Source organism: Balaenoptera ricei, chromosome 16 (assembly GCF_028023285.1).
Source record: "Balaenoptera ricei isolate mBalRic1 chromosome 16, mBalRic1.hap2, whole genome shotgun sequence".
NCBI lineage: Eukaryota > Metazoa > Chordata > Mammalia > Artiodactyla > Balaenopteridae > Balaenoptera > Balaenoptera ricei.
The window spans coordinates 28,642,676-28,658,908 of record NC_082654.1 but is presented as its reverse complement, the minus strand read 5'-3'; the positions used below and the strand labels follow the sequence as shown (position 1 = coordinate 28,658,908).

Sequence of the window (16,233 nt, the reverse complement as noted above, 5' to 3'; positions counted from 1 at the left end):
CCCCAGCTCCATGGTGACCAGACCCAGCCTTGTCTTGGCTCAGAGCCGCTCCTGTGGGGGGGAGTGGGGGCAGTCCCAGGTGCACCTTTGAGATAATAATACTGTCTCCTAAAACAAACAGCCATTGTTTCCACACAAAGACCTTCAATGTTTCCTCCATCAACAAAAGGCTACAGCCATCACGCCAAGAAGACAAAAGGCTGGAAGCCCTTAAAGAAACAGCATGACAGTGGGAGGGAAGGGGTGGAGGCAGGAAGATCATTCTCCAGCACTTTCTCTGCCCAGTAATAGGACTGACTCCACCCATCAGGGACCGTTCTGAATTACTGATCACTCCTGGACTATTCATAATGACAATAATAACAGCTTCCTAATCTGTCGAATGGAAATAATAATATCTATCCCTTACAGGATCGCTGTCAGGATCAAATGAGATAATAGGTATGGAAGCTCTTTGTAAGGTTTAAAGGGCTGCACGACTGATATGGTTATTATGAAAAGATCGATGGTTCACCCACAATGCCTGCATTAAAAAGATAGATCTATTTTAGCCAGATGAGACTCCAAATAGCCCTGGTGTCTAGACCCACCCAGTTCCTAGAGTAAAGCATAAGGGAGAAGAAATGTGGTCAGTATGGCTGACCACTATAGTTTACTAGGGCCCATCCCAGGCCAAACTGCTGTGCAGGTGATGCCTGGCTTAGTTGACTGTTCTTTCCAGCCCCAGGAACCCACATCCTGGAAATAAGCCCTCTGATGGTTGGTCCCTCACCTAAGGTCTAATGTGCCAAACTTCACCCCCAATCTTCTTCTTTGCCTGTCTTCAAATATACTTCTTATGCAATTTACACAAAAGTAAATACACATAGTATATTAAAACATGAGAAAATTGTCCATCCTCACTAGTAACCAAAGACCAATAAATTAAGGTAAATTGTACTATGTTATGCCTATTCAGTAATAAAAAATATAAATAAGAATATCCAATGTTAGTGAAGTTGTGACAAAAATTGGTATGATCTTACAGTGCTAGCAACATAATAAATTTATATGATTGCTTACAGAGGCAAAATGACAACACATAGCAAGTACCAAGAATACATTCCTGTCTTTGTAGTAATTTTCTCTCCCTGGAAATTACAAGGAGATAATTCAACAAAAGTGGTGAAAAAAAGCAGCAAGCATAGATATATTTACCTACTCTAGGCAAATATTGAAATAACAAGAGAAATGCTTTAGTTAATTGTGGTGTGACTGTAGTCATTAAAATGAAAATATAAAAACAACTTACAAACATGAGGAACTATGATATAATTGTAAGTGGAAGTGTACAATATGATACAACTAGGCAAAAGTATGTTAATACCACATATATTCTCTACATTTGCTTATGTACTATAGCCCTTTGGAGAGCCAAAAAGCTATAGAAATATCTAAGTGGGATTTTTTTTGCCCTGAAGGAAACTACTTCCACCCCTTTGGGGGCTATATCATCCCCACTGAGAATATATAGTCTAGTTGCAGGTGGCCAGAGCTCAGGGAGGCTGAGGAAGCTGAGATGCCAGACAGGTGAGGTCAGGACCCTGGAGAGCACCAAAGAAGCCCTCCTGAGACCATGTCCAAGGCTCAATGTTGCCTGAAGATTAGCCTGAAGGAAGGAAGGGGCTGGGAGAGCATGGGGCCTAGGAAACTAGTTTTAGTAGTATTTTATTATGTGTTGTAGGAACCATCAGAATGTGAAGGCCTCCAAATTCTCTTTCATAAGAATGTTCTTGAGGGGGCTGGCAGTTTGTGCTTATAACTCTTCAATGGCTCCCCACAGGGTCCTCAGGATAGCATCCCAATTCCTTATCGTACCTTATAAGACCCTTCATGACCCGCCCCTGCTTAAATGGCCAGCCTTGTCATCTTTTACTACTTTGTTCTTCAAACTCTCTGCTCCAGCCACACTGATGCACTCTCACTAAACCATGCCCTCTGTCACTTCTGGGGCTTGGCACATGCTGTTCTGTCTCCCCAGAAACTTCCCTTGTCTTTACCTCTCTTTCAGGGAGCTAAATTCTCCTCATTTTTCAGATTTTAGTTTAGAAATTATTTCCTCTGCATGTCCTCATATATTCCCCAAATCTGGATACAACTGAAGTAACAGCATCACAGAACTCTGAACTGGTCAGACTGACTATGGAGTATTTTGTCCATTACTGGGCATCATATAGATCAGGCCTAGAGACAGGCAAGCAGGATGGTGAGCATTATGGAATATTTTTTACTATATGCTAGGCACTGAGGTAATGACTTCATGGATATTGCCTCATGTATCTTATGTAATAATCCTATTGGATTGGGTAGGTACAGATGAGAAAACTGAAACTCAGAGAAGTTAAGCAACTTACTCAAGGTCCCTCACCTGGAAAATGGTAGAACCTGGTGTTTGAACCCAAGTCTGTGTAAATTCAGAGCCCATGCCTTCAATTTCTGCATAATACCACTTCTGGAAACCATATTATAATGACTGGTTTAGTGAGAAACTAGAAGGTAACTAATCCAGGGAACATATTACCAAGGAGAAACATGATAGCCATATTCAGTCACAGTTGAAGGGTTGTCACTTCAGAGAGTAACAGGGAAGTAGATGGCTCAATAGAAGGAAGTTCTCAAAAGGAGAAGATGAGTCCCTGAAAGGCTCAAGGATCAGTCATCTCTGTATATCTCAGTCCAATGTCTGGCACAGAAAGGGGAGCTCAGTGGATGAAAGGAAATAGGGCTTCCCAACAGTAGAAGAGCTGCCCCATGAAAGAGTGAAACTCCCATGGATGTTCCCACGATGGGGCTGCTTGGTCACCTGACAGAGCACCGCAGGAGGGATATTGGAGAAAGGATTTCTGCATCCTTGAACTAGATGACCTCTAAAGCTCCTGGCCACTTAAGGATTCTGTAATTATTGGACTGAGTCCACGACTCAGACTTTGGCAAGCTACAGACCATCTAGTATTTGTCAGTGCATTGAGATCTCAAAAAGTAGAGAACACAAGTGGATAGGACTTCTGGGCTCCCAGAACTTAAGCTTCCCACCCTGAAGCCAGAATGGTTCACTCTAACTCTGGGGAGCTAGAAACCTCCCAATCTTGCTCCAAAGGCTAACCTGGAAATGGAGATATTCAAGTCATTTATAGAGAAAGGCTCTGCCTGCAGGTTACAGCTGCTGTCACAGGATCTGAAAAAGGAGAGAAACACTCCTTCCTAGCAGATGGTTGAGACAAAAAGTCAATATGTCAACAAATGAATTTCTGAGAGTCATTGCTGAAAGGAGTCAAATGGGCCCCACAAAATGTACACTGGTTTGACTGTTGTTCCCCACGTGCTCTGCCTCCTTTCACTCCATGCTGATGGCCTGTGGTAAACACGCAGAACTGTCCTGTCTATCCCCACAGAGTGAGTCCCAACAGAGTACAACCAAAACAAGTGTTCAGCTTTCCTAGAGGGCTCATACACATGTGGATAGCTCACAAAGATGATGAAATTTTTAACCAAAACTTATATAATCAGACCTTCAGATTCTACTTGCAAACGATTCATGCATCCTAAAAAGAACACAGGCTTCTGTGGGGTATAAAGCCACCTAGTAATGGAGGCACCTTAGTTGTAAGGTCCAAGCTGCAACTTCAATCAACACACGCATACACACACAACTCTATGAAACTAGCCAAAATTCACTTGTGCAAAAATTTAAAGAAGCAATTAATAGATAAGCAAAGCATGTTTATCTGTAGGCCTTATAGCATATCTTTGGTCCACCTTTATTATTATCTCCAATTCTTTGACTCTATTCTTCCATGGTTCACCGATCTATTCGCTTGCTTCTCTCAACTTAGAGACCAAACCTTCCCAGCTTATATCTATAGACAGATCTTCAGAAAAGCTTCCCTCAAAGCCTGTGGCATGGTGCTCTTTCACATGGGAGAACCTTAGCTGCACTGACTACCACACCATTTGCATCTTTAATCCTTTTATTAGGGATCTGCGCTCTAAGGCCTGCTGAATCTTTTTCCTTCTGCCTCCAAAGAAATGTGGATCAGACCTAGTATAATAACTCTGTGAAACCCACCAAACTATTTTTTCTGAACAGAAAGGAGTGTCTTGGGACTTCCCTGGTGGCACAGTGGATAAGAGTCCACATTCCCAGTGCAGGGGGTCCGGGTTCGATCCCTGGTCAGGGAACTAGATCCCACATGCATGCCATGGCTAAGAGTTCACATGCCACAACTGAGGAGCCCGGGAGTTGCAACTAAGGAGCCTGCGTGCCACAACTAAAACCTGGTGCAACTAAATAAATAAATAAATAAATAAATAAATAAAAGAAAGGCGTGTCTTCCACTCTTTACAGAAGGGTAAAAACTTCCACCTGCTAATAGAAAACAGTGGCTGTTAAGTAGATATCAGGAACTTGAACTTAAAAAGTGGATTCCCCTTGTAACACTTGACAAAGTAACCTGTATTAAAAGTTTTCCAATAGTCTGCCTTTTTCTCCTGAACTCAGTGACAAGTTCTTTTTAATTAAAAAATCTTAAGCTGAAAAGGTATACAATAGAATGTTATTATTGATATAAAGATCCCAGGGCACAGCCTGCTCATACAGATGGAGGCTGTACCCACAGATGTTGCCCACAGAGGTGTGTGCCCAGTTGTTGTACACATAGATGTTCTCACACACAGATGTACACAGAGACAGATGTTACTCACAGAAACAGATGTCCACCAGGAACACGACGTACACCAAAAGCTCCCGCAGGGTGGTCTTGACATAAAGTTCCCGGTTCTCAGCTGTGTTCTCAGTCAAGGTTGTTCCCCAAAGTCCTAAGGGAGGGACATTGGAAAGATGCCCAGGATTCCCAGCAGCAGGGTTGCTTCCAGTTACCCTACATTTCAGTCCCTGGACTTTATTCTCATTTCCACGCCAGCCCTTTTACCTGTCACCTTATCCCAGGTGGGGCAGTCTAAGGCATCATCACATCCATGTCTTCCCTCAAACTAGCTCCCTCATACTCTTCTGGGTCCCCAAGAGATGACTATGCCAGGTTTTCCCTCTGGGAGACCACTAGACTAGCCTCTGTACTCTGGGGCATTCAGCTCTAACACAGACCATTCACAAACCTCAAAGACACACTGAGATTCCACCTCTTCTTCAGACTGTATTCCCTTCCAACAGCTTCTGTGGACCCCTTCTCCTGACTCCAGTATCTCAGGAGAACTCTCCCCCACAGGTACCTCTGATGCCACGACAGATCTGAAGGCAGCAACTGGACACCAAGGTCTTGTGTGCCTTCTCCTGGGGTCCATCTTCAGGCTTCTTGGGTTGGGGTTGAGGAGGCACCACACTGGAGACGGTACAGATCCTCAGTGTCCCACGCGGGGAGGGGGCGCCACTGTAGGCGGGGTTGTCCCAGGCTCCGCTCCCCAGCTTTTGTAGCTCCTGCCCCTTGGGACATTGCACAGCATTCATGGGGAATGAGGCAGGAGACCTGGCACCTCAGGTACCCACTCTCACCTGGAGAAAGAGAGAACAAAGACACAGCCCAGCCTAGCCAGCAGAGGGCAAAGGAAAGGGCGCGTGAGAGCAGCTGGTCTCACACAGCCTCTGTCTCCTGCCTTTTGTAGGGGGAAAGCGGTGCCTGTTCAGGGGAGGGAGCAGAGGAGAAGAAGGGTGGGGAATGACCATCAATCCTATCAGGGGCTCTGCCCCTGTCTTGCTGCAAGTGCCGGGGCCAAGAAGAAAGGGAGTGGGAGGGAACTGGGAGCCAGGGGCTTGATGGGGAATAGGAGGTTGTGGAGACTGGGGCTGGAAGGAAGGAGGGGTGAGAGAGGTGAATGCTGTGGGGAGAGGAGGGCTGCCTGCAGATGGGGCCTGGGAGGGATGGTCCTGAGTCAGACAGAAGAGGTGATGAAAGAGCAATGGGTGGGGCTGGGAGGAGTGGGAGGCTGGCGGACTCCACAGCAGGTCTGAGTTCATGTCCACTAAAAGCTCCTGAAAGGGCCGCCATGGATTGGGGTGGGGACCAAGGGCAGGCACAGGAGACTGAAAAGTGTTGCCTCCCTCCCAGGCTCAGCCAACGGTGTCTGAGGCTCTTTTACTGTCTCACCTGGAGCTGCCCCCTCTCCTACCTCATTCCACCCCTGAAGCTGGGGGAGAAGTATAGTGGCAGGAGGACCCCCTGCTTCAGATACTTAAGGGACAGGTTCTCTGGCCACTGATGAGGAGGGGAAAAGCCTGCAGAGTTCCAGATTATCTGTATCCTTTTTTCCGAGGTCTGCCCTCTTGTAGCTTATGGGTGAGCTATGCTGCTAGAAAGGTCTTCTTTGAAGGTGTAGGGCTCAGCCTAGGGAAAAGGCTAAGCACTGACTGGGAAGATGGATCAGAGAGCAAAGGGCAAGGACTGTGTGGCCTGGGACTCCTTAAGGGGAAGGTATATCTGGACCCAGCTCAGCTGAGAATCTTATCTTGTGGCTCTGCTTAGTACTGGACCTAGAACTCAAAGCAGGAGCACAAAATGCTCATAGAAGAGGTATCCAGGCTGATCCGCTTTTTATCCAGTCTTGGTTTCTGAATCAAAACCCTGGCAAGGACCCTTGAGCACATCCTTGCCTGTGCCCAGATCCAGCCTCTGATCACATGCCCTGGCTCGTTCGTCTACAGGCTCAGTATGCGGCTGGTCCCACAAGGGCAGGTGGTTACGTCCTCCCTGATGGCTGGAGTGGGAGCTGCCCTCTCTCCAGCTCCTGGTTCCCCATCTGGGCTACTCTACTGATGCGGTGGCCTGAAGCCCACCTTTGTGCTCAGTACAACATCAGCCTGGTGGAAGCCACCAGTCTTAAGTGTCCCCATAAAGAGATCCTGATCCCAGACAACCCAGGGCTGGGCTCAGCTCCTTGATAAATAAATGTACCTCAGCATCTGAGATAGCGGCTGTCCTACCCCTGGGTCTGCTGCCTGGAGCTCCTGCCTCAGGCCCAGATATTACGAAGGGAATTAACTCTCTGTCTGGGCTGGAGTTAAGGCCACTCTGTGAGCTTTCCTAAATGGAGGAGTTCCCATCTTTCCGTTTTTTTGGTTAGTGGGACGTACATTCCAAGGTGTTTGTTTTCTTTGGGAAGACAAAGGATCAGGAACTGGGCCTGTACTGCTCATTTTGTCTGAAATCATCTGATAGTGAAGGAAAGGGAGCTGCTACCTCTCACCCACATGCTTTTCAAACAATTGCAAAAGGACCCCTGGCTTGCAAAACTGAACTCTGGGACAGAGGTGATGAACAGGAAGCTAGCAGTATAGTCCAGAGAAGTGGGGAAAGGAACTGGAGATGGTTTCTGATTCCTTTGTGGTAATTTTGTATCCTAAGGGAGGCTTGTGAATAGCAGGTGTTTGGATGGACCCAAGGAGGTTCATCACGTGACAGGTCTCAGACCCCTGATGATGCTGAAAGCTCAGCTTCTCTGTACACTGGTGCCAAATCAAATCTTAGAGTTCTGGGTGAAGTAGAAAAGGACAGCTTTATTGCTTTGCCAGGCAAAGGGGGACACAGTGTGCTCCTGCCCTTGAAAACTATGTGTCCCTCTTGGAGAGGAGAGTGAGAAGTTTTACAGTAATGGTTCAAAGAGGCCGTGCTCAGCTTGTGGACATTCTTCTGATGGGTTGGTGGTGAGGTAAGTAGGAGTCAGCATCATCAACCTCCAGGTTCCAACTGGTCTGGGGTCTACATGCCTGTGGGCAGCATACCATCATTAATCATTAACTTCTCCCACCTGGAGGGGGTTTCAGTATCTGCAAAACAGCTCAAAGATATTGTTGTGTGTATCGTTGATGGGGAACCAGGACCTTGCCCCAAGGCTGCACTACTGTTTCTCTTGACTGTTTGTTTCTCCCTGGTCTCTCATCCCCTCCCTTCCCTAATTAGTAACTGCTTGAATCTGCCCATTGGAACTCGGGGAAGGTCAAGGAGGCTGAATGAAGGCTATATCCTGTAATCAAAGAAATGGGGGACACAGAAAGGCTTTGTGCCCAGGAGCCCCACAGGGCACTGCTCGGTATCACTGGGAGCTTAAGGCCAGCAGTGTGTGTCCTGTCACGATCACCTACCTGGCCAACACTGCGCTTCCCTGCTCAGTCTTGAGCACTCCCCAAGTAAGGATCAACCTATAATGCCCCCAGGGGGCACAGGTTATGCAACAGAGCTTGAGAAATGTTCTTGAAAGATGTTCTGTGTTCCTAGGAGGTTTAGTCTTACTCAAGAAGTTGTAAATGTGGTAATAAAGTGGGATCTCCTAAGGATTTAATGGCCAGCAGTTCTCCATGCCCTCCAGCTTCTATTGGCACTTGACTTCACTCTGTTAAAAAGGGCAGCTGACTTCAGGGGAGTCCTGTAGCAAAACCCAAGAGGCTTGAACTTGAAACCAGAACTCCTGGGTTTAACTCTTTGTTCAGCAACACACAAACCAGATGGTTCTGGGCAAGTCCCTTTTGAGACTTTCTTTACCTATCTGCAAATTGTTGATAATAAGGCCAGCTTTGTTGACCTTAAGGACTATTTTAAAACTAAAATAGAATATAGACGTCTTTATAAACTCTGTACACTATAAAGCACACAACAAATTTAATGATCATACCATTGCATCCATCCTGGTGCATTCCACTCACACCCAGCAGTTCATGGTTAAGGTAGACACCTTCAGCCAGGACTCTGTTGTCATTGTCCCTGAAGGACAAGGGTCCCAGAACTCTCTGTGTCTACACCCATTTCATTTCAGATGATACCAACAGAATGGAATGGTAGCATTTCAGGTGGAGAGTATTATACAAGTAGCCTTTCAATGAAAGCACCTCTTAGAAGAGTTTTATAACCACATGACAAGCCTTGTGAGTCATCTAAACCAAAAGTACCTCTTCATCATGAAGCCTCTTAACCACTTGGTGAATTGGTCCCATTGCTTCAGTGGGATAAATTTTTTGGTCACATGCTCTCCTCATGAAGACACCAGGAAGAGAGTTATCCTATTCCCACCACCAGAGTCCAGAGACATCAAAGTCTATGAGATGGAAACTTGTGGTCCATCTCCTTATAAGTTTTCCATAGAACATCCTCTGGGATAAGACACTTTCCATACTTTAGAGAAAGGAACTCTGGGGAGATTCACAGTCCAGGTTCTACAGGGAGAAACAAGCTGCAAACCACCTTCTGTATTTTACATAGTGACTCAACCTTTTTCACCCCAATAGACATAAACAGTAGGAAACACTTTATAAGTAACAAGGGCTCACTATGGCAATGATTCTCAGTGGAAGACACTAGAAATCACTTATCCATAAGAAAGAACCCTGGGTATAAGAGCTTAACCTTCACCACCAGAGTCATCTGCATGGTAAAAATACCAAAATTTGGGGCTTCCCTGGTGGTGCAGTGGTTAAGAATCCACCTGCCAATGCAGGAGACATGGTTCGAGCCCTGGTCCTGGAAGATCCCACATGCCGCGGAGCAACTAAGCCCGTGTGCCACAACTACTTAGCCTGTGCTCTAGAGCCCACAAGCCACAGCTACTGAAGCCCGCGCACCTAGAGCCCATGCTCCACAACAAGAGAAGCCACTGCAATGAGAAACCCACGCACTGCAACAAAGAGTAGCCCCCACTCGCCGCAACTAGAGAAAGCCCACGAGCAGCAACAAAGACCCAATGCAGCCAAAAACAAACAAATAAATAAATAAATTTATTTTTTAAAAAAATACTGAAATTCGAGTAGCACAAGACTTCAACAACAAACATCGTGGACCAAGCAAACCAACCTGAGTAGGCTAAGCAGAAGGGACTCCTCCCCTGCCTGTTTTCATGTAACAAACACCACAGCACTGCACCAGGGGCCACCACAAGTCCCAGCTTCTCCATACACCAGAATGAACAAGCCAGATCTGCTGGAAGGTCCAGGTATATGAAGTCCTGTTGCAGCTGTCCCAGCCCAGGACAGCAAGAAAATAGCCTTTGTTCTATTTCACCAGGGACCTCACAGAGAGGCTGGAGGTGACCCATCTCCTCATCAAAAGGACCCACTTTAACTTTTTTCTCCCTTCCTTCCACCTCTCTGATTTCAAAGTCCTTCTGGAATACATTTTGCATCTTCCATCTCTCCAAAAAGAACCCTTTTGAATGAGACCCTCAGCTTTCCTCCCATTTCTAGAGGACCCTCCTGGACATCAATGTCCGTCTGTCCATACCTTCTACAGAAGATTGGACAGATGGAGGGAAGCAATCAAACCCAGGTGGTAGGAGACAGATGATATCATCAACAAAAATAAGTAAGTTAGTTGTCAGTTGACTAAGCCCTGGGAAATGGGTCTGAGGCCACGATCATGTCCTCTTGCTGAGTGTAGTCCGGTCATCCGGAGAGCTCACGTGTCCTGACATAATCCGTCAGCATTATCCCTTCTAGGCAGAGCTCCCGCTGTGGCAGGCAGGGTTCTGTAGCTGGTGTGGAGTGTTAGGCCACCTGCTGGAGGGGGTGGAGTGGGGAAGGAAAGAGCTCCACGAGAGTTGGAGATACCAGCCTAGAAAGAAAGGGGAGGAGATACCAGGAGAAAGAAAGGCATGAGAAGGAAAAGGGATGGAGGGTAGAGAGGCTCAGGGAAGAGGACGTGAGAGAACGCAATTCTTCTTCCCCTAGGAGCCACTCACCAAATCTCACAATGAGGCACCGTTGACTGAAAGTCCCAAGCCTGTGAGGAGGGGAGACTGGAGTACCAGGGCAGATTCCCCAGGGCTCACTCTTCCAGCAGCACCTCAGGGTTTCAGGGCAAGCACCCAAGACACCTCCTTGTCTCCGCCTCTGAGAGCCCCATTACGGAAGACACATATTCTTCCATCCTGAGTCCTTCCAATGGTAATTCATTCTATAGATGTTTATTGAGTGCCGAATATAGGTAGGGATTATGCTACACTTTGGGGATGAAGCAGTAAATGAGACCATCAGGGCCTCTGTCTCATGAAACTTACATTCTGGTGAAGAAGATAAACATTAAACAAATACACAAATAATTCATGATTTATAATCATAAAAAGTGCTGCCAGGGAGAAGCAAAAGTGCTGTGTGGCTATACCCAACTTTCTGAGGCCAGTGAAGAATGGAATGATGATTTCTATCTCTCTTCCCCCTTCTTGTCCCTGCAGCAAAGTATGCACAAGGAAACAGACTGAGTTAAAAGACCAAACAAGGAGAAAGTTACAACACTGCAAAAAATGTTAAAACGTACAGTGATCTTTATCCCTGCATGGTCACTGGAATGTGAGTTGAGCTAAGCTTGAATTACTCAAGGCTCAGGTTCTTTCCAAAGACACAGATCCAACCACTTTTTCACTCCTGAAATTGGTTATCTCTTCAAAATCTGAAAAGCAGACAAATGAATAAAAGAGCTAGAGTAGTTGGTGAAACTACAAATTGATGAAAAATTTCCTGAGGTGATGGTTTTAAAGGTGTATACTTATCGCCAAACTCACCAAGTTGTACACATTAAGTAAGTACAGCTTTTTGTATGGCAATCATAACTCAATAAAGGTCAATTGTATTCCAAAATTTAAAAAAAATTTCCTGAACAGGAATTCAGAACCAAGAGCTTTCTTCTCTTTTATTCCACTGGCCCTGTAATCCCAAATCTAGAACTCTATCTTGGTATTTCTATCAGCATGATTGATCACAGTTTAAAAAAAAAAGAAAAAGCTGAAAAAGAGGAAGCCCAAATATCCAACAATAGAAAAAAAGAAAAGATTAAATAAATTAAGACACATTCACATAATGGATTTTTGTGCAGAAATTAACGACATTTTTGAATAATAGTTAATGTCATAAGAAAATGCTCAATATATGTTATATGAAAATTCTGGCATATACATCTACAGAATCCAAATTTCCTGTGTATATACTTAGATTGATGCATCAGAAAAAAAAGGAGTAATATTGAAGAATAAAAAATTTAGTAGCAGTAGCTCTGGATGGTGTGATTATAGATGCTTTTTATTTTGCTGATTTTTTTCTACAATGATTATGAGTACTTTTATATTTGGAAAAAATAATAATTTTTAAAAAGCCAGTTGTCAGTAGTTATGTTCACAGAGACCTGAGGTTCATTTTCATTTGAGACTCAGAGAACCTCTTGGCTGGTTGCCTTCACCACACTAGCTCTCCCTGTCAGCGAAATATCAGTACAGTTCATTTCTTGACATGGGAGTCATCATGCAATAGATTTGCTTATCACCTGCTTGCTCTAAGCCTAATTGCTACTTCCTTGGAGAATACAGTTGGGGAAGAATATAAGCGAAATGTGTGACAGGTGTGAAAATAGCTACAATGATAAGTAATGTAATGAGAAGTACAGCATCTAACAGAGGAAGGGAGGTGATTGGGTTTGGAAGTGGGAAGGTCAAGAAAGGAATTTTGAACGAAACGGCATTGAGATGGATTTTGAAGGATGGATAATATTTTAAGAGACAGTAATAAAGTATAGTTACCATTTATTAACCACCCACATGCCAGACACTTTACTGTGTATTATCTCAGTTAATTCTCACACAATCCTATGGGATAGCTTTTCATTATCTCCACTTTATGGGTGGAAGAAATTGAGGATCAGAGAGAGAACTTATGGTGGCATTAGGCTTCCGAATTGGGTCTGACTACAGTGATAATGACTTCCTGTGTGTCATCATGCAGGGGCAGCAGAGTGTACAAAGGGAGGCAGGTGGGAACTTGGAAGTAAGCCTCTTTTGGAAGAACAATCCCACTTTGGCTGGAGAATAGGAAGCCTGGAAAGAGAGTTGGGAGCAAATATGGAAGGCCTCAGATGCCAGACATTTAATTCATTAGGCAACAGAAAGACAAAGAAAGCATCTGAACAGAGTAATGAAATTAAAGCTATATTTTATGAAAAATAGTGTGACAACAGGATGGGTTGGTTTGGGGAGAAATCGGAAGCAAGAAAATCAGTTGGAAGGTTGCTGTGCTAGTTCAGGGACAGATAACGAAAGCCTGAATTTCCTTCGGTGAAATAAGAATAGAAAGGAATGGAAAGATATATGAGAAATCTCAAAGGCAGAAGCTGCTGGGATTATAATGCACCTGGTTGGATGTGGGATGCAAGGGAGAGAAATCAAAAGTACATCTAAGGTCTCAAACCTGGACAACTGGAAGGGTGGTGATGCTATTAAAAGGGGGGTGCGGAGAAGGATCAAAAGGAGCGGATTTCAGTAGGAAGGTGATGAATTCAGCTTTAGGTATATTTGAGTCTAAAGTGTTAAGATGATGAAATCTGAGAGGCCATTGAACAATTTGGGTTAGAGTTTGAGAGGGTAATAAAGACTGGGGAGAGCGATGTGGGAATCATGTGGCTAGAAGTGTTTATTGGAGCCACAGGAACAGTCAAGATTGCCAAAGGATTGGATTGAACAAAGAGAGAAAAGGGCTTAAGGAGCTGGAGGAAGGAAGAGGAGCCAAAAGGGAGAGAGAGTCATTAGAGACAGGAGGAGGAACAGGGATTTTCAAGACACAAAAGCCAGAGGAGCAGTGTTTTAAGAAGGGGGTGCTGATGGACAGTATCAAATGGTGCTACAAGGTCATGGGGTCCGATAAAAGCTTTTGGATTAGACTAGAATCTCTCAGGGGACCTTGCTAAGTGAGGAGGCTAGAGATACCTGATTTGGAGGAGTCGGGGTGTAGAGGTTAAAGGGTGGGTGGTGAGGCAATGAAAGAAGCGGCTCCATTTAACTGCACACGTAATTTACTAAGTATTTACTGAGTACCTGCTGTTTGACCTTCTTGCATATCTGTTTGGGGATGTCCCAAGAAACCGAAACCCACCATCCTCATCTTCATGTTCGAAAAGCTTCAGTTCATACACCTGCAACTAATACAACATTGTAGATCAACTATACTCCAATATAAAATAAAATTAAAAAAATAAAAGTTTCAGTTCATTCCAACTCCTCTTATGGTGCTGAATTTTAAAAACAGCTTTATTGAGATATAATTCACAGACCATACAGTTCACCCATTTAAAGTGTACAGCCAATGATTTTTAGCATCTACACAGACATGTACAACTATGGTGCTGATTTTAAAGGACAAACGTTTGAGTGCAAAGTTTGGAATTCAGTTCCTCTAATTTATGCTGTAAATGAGGGAGAGAGGACCCCAAACCCCAGAATAAATTCTCCACTCCCACCCTCTTGAGCAGAATCACAGAACAGAGTGAAAAGGTGCAATGGTGCTTTGCCTAAAATGTCCACCAGGTGGCAGCAGGCCCCTCACCCTGTCTCTTGTTAGTTTAAGTGCAGACAAAACCAGTTTGGAAGGCTATGTGCTCAGAGGGTCTCCAACCTAGGGACTGTTTCTCTCCCCTGCTCCTTCCTGTTACTTATTCTTTTCTTCTGGGTAACTCTAAAGGTTCTGGCCCTGCTAACCGGTCCTAACCCACAGGGATTTATCATTCTGGAGACACAGTAGCTTTCTGAGTTAATATGGGTCTTTTGAGAAGCAGTAGCCACGACTGGATAAAGGTACAAAGGTTTTTAGTGGGGGAAACACCTGTGAGTGAAAACAGGGAGTGAGCCTAGGAAGGCTGGGAGAGTTGTCAGACCAGAATGTAAGTCTGACCCCGAATGAAGGAGAGAGGGTAGGAAAGTTGGGTGGATTCCTGCAGTATAGGTAGTCTAAGAAAGGTTTGCCAGGACCTACAGGGAGCCAAAATAAACCACCAGGAGAATTCTGTATCTCCCAAGAAAGGGGCTGCCTTAATATCCCTGCTAAGCTCAATTATTGGCTGGGCTGCTCCTAGGAATTGCAAGTTCCCAGGCTGCACACCTAGAAGCGGCCCAGGTGGAGGCTCTTGGTCAACTACTCCACCAGTAGTTGGAGGTCTGTAAGGCCTGTTCTCATGGCCTCCACACCTTCCTTTGGAGAAGGAGTAGCCTCAGCCCTCAGGAGTCTCCACCAAGGGCCATCTGTGTTCCCCACCTCTGAGAGGGGCAATCCAATCCCCACCTCACACCTCTTGTGCTGACTTTACTCCCCACTTTCCAACCCCACCCCAGAGACCCGAGAACAGACTCCCATTCCCTGCATCTGACTCTCTGCTCTCCTGGATGGATCCAGGCACATGCACCCTCCCAAGAAAGCCCTACTTTTTCCAGGCCCTGCCTTTGGCGCCTTCTTGCTTATAAGCCCTGAAAAGTGAAGGAGGTAATGGGATTAGCTGGGTGTTGGCTTCAGCCCTGACTCACAGGCCCAGGTACCAGCCTGCCCTGGCAGGAAGCGGTTGGCCAGCACCAGGCCCCATCCCTTTCCTGGGGTCCTGCTGTCTCGGGTGACCCTCCTCTGGCCCCAGAGTTGGCAGTATGGTTCTGGCCTCAGCCAAGGCCAAGTATATAACAGGGCAGACATAGCTTTGTCACATGGTCAAGAGGCCCAGGTAGCTCTTGGGGGCCAGGAGGAAGAAGTTGGCATTTGCCCATGGAAAGCAGAAGTTTGGTAAGAAGGGTGTTAGGAAAGAAGACTGCTGGGTGCTTGGCATGACAGGGACTGACTGAGTCAATAGCCTCTGAGGGTGCCCTGAGCGCTCTTGGGGCTGAGGGGACCGCTGTGCACGGAACTCTGGGTTTGGCGCCTCCCTCCCCCTGGCTGGTCCTCAGTTGAAAGACAAGCCTGGCAGGGATGGGATGAATACAGCTGGCTCTCTGGGCTGCTGCCTGAAAGGAGCACATGGGGAAACCAAGGATTCTGCAAGAGCATGTCTGGGCCAGATGACATTGCAAACCCAGAGTCCCCTAGGGAAATAGAAGGAAATAACTCTGGGCTTTAAAAGGGCATCCATCCAACCCCTGGCATGGGAGCAGCAGAGAAATAGCCTGGAAATCCACCCTGATTACATTATTTACACCTAGACATCAAAGGCAAAGCTGGGGGCAAGCGTGGGATTTTCCCTTTTCAGGTAGGGGTTGGGAGATGCAGGACCAGCACAACTCATTCCCACTCTCTGCTTAGCACGATCGTTCTGTGCTTGGCAAAGCACTACTTACTAGACAAATCTATGAAGTATCTACCACACACCCAGCAGATGTAGGAGATACATTACCACCACATCATCCTCCACCCCAATAGCCCCAGACTGGCACAGCTTTTCTGAGCCTTGTAAAAGAAGGTTAAATATGTCA

The 16,233-nt window shown here is 45.7% G+C and overlaps 1 protein-coding gene across 1 annotated transcript in view; it reads right to left on the bottom strand.

Moving 5' to 3' along the window:
• Nucleotides 1-5,500, bottom strand: part of PKD2L1 (polycystin 2 like 1, transient receptor potential cation channel) — a 32,314-nt gene extending 26,814 nt beyond the window's left edge. Inside the window, 2 exon segments of the mRNA XM_059900872.1 lie at nucleotides 4,741-4,854; nucleotides 5,266-5,500. Of these exon segments, the coding sequence (XP_059756855.1) occupies nucleotides 4,741-4,854; nucleotides 5,266-5,500 (349 nt within the window).
• Between the last annotated feature and the right edge of the window lie 10,733 nt (nucleotides 5,501-16,233).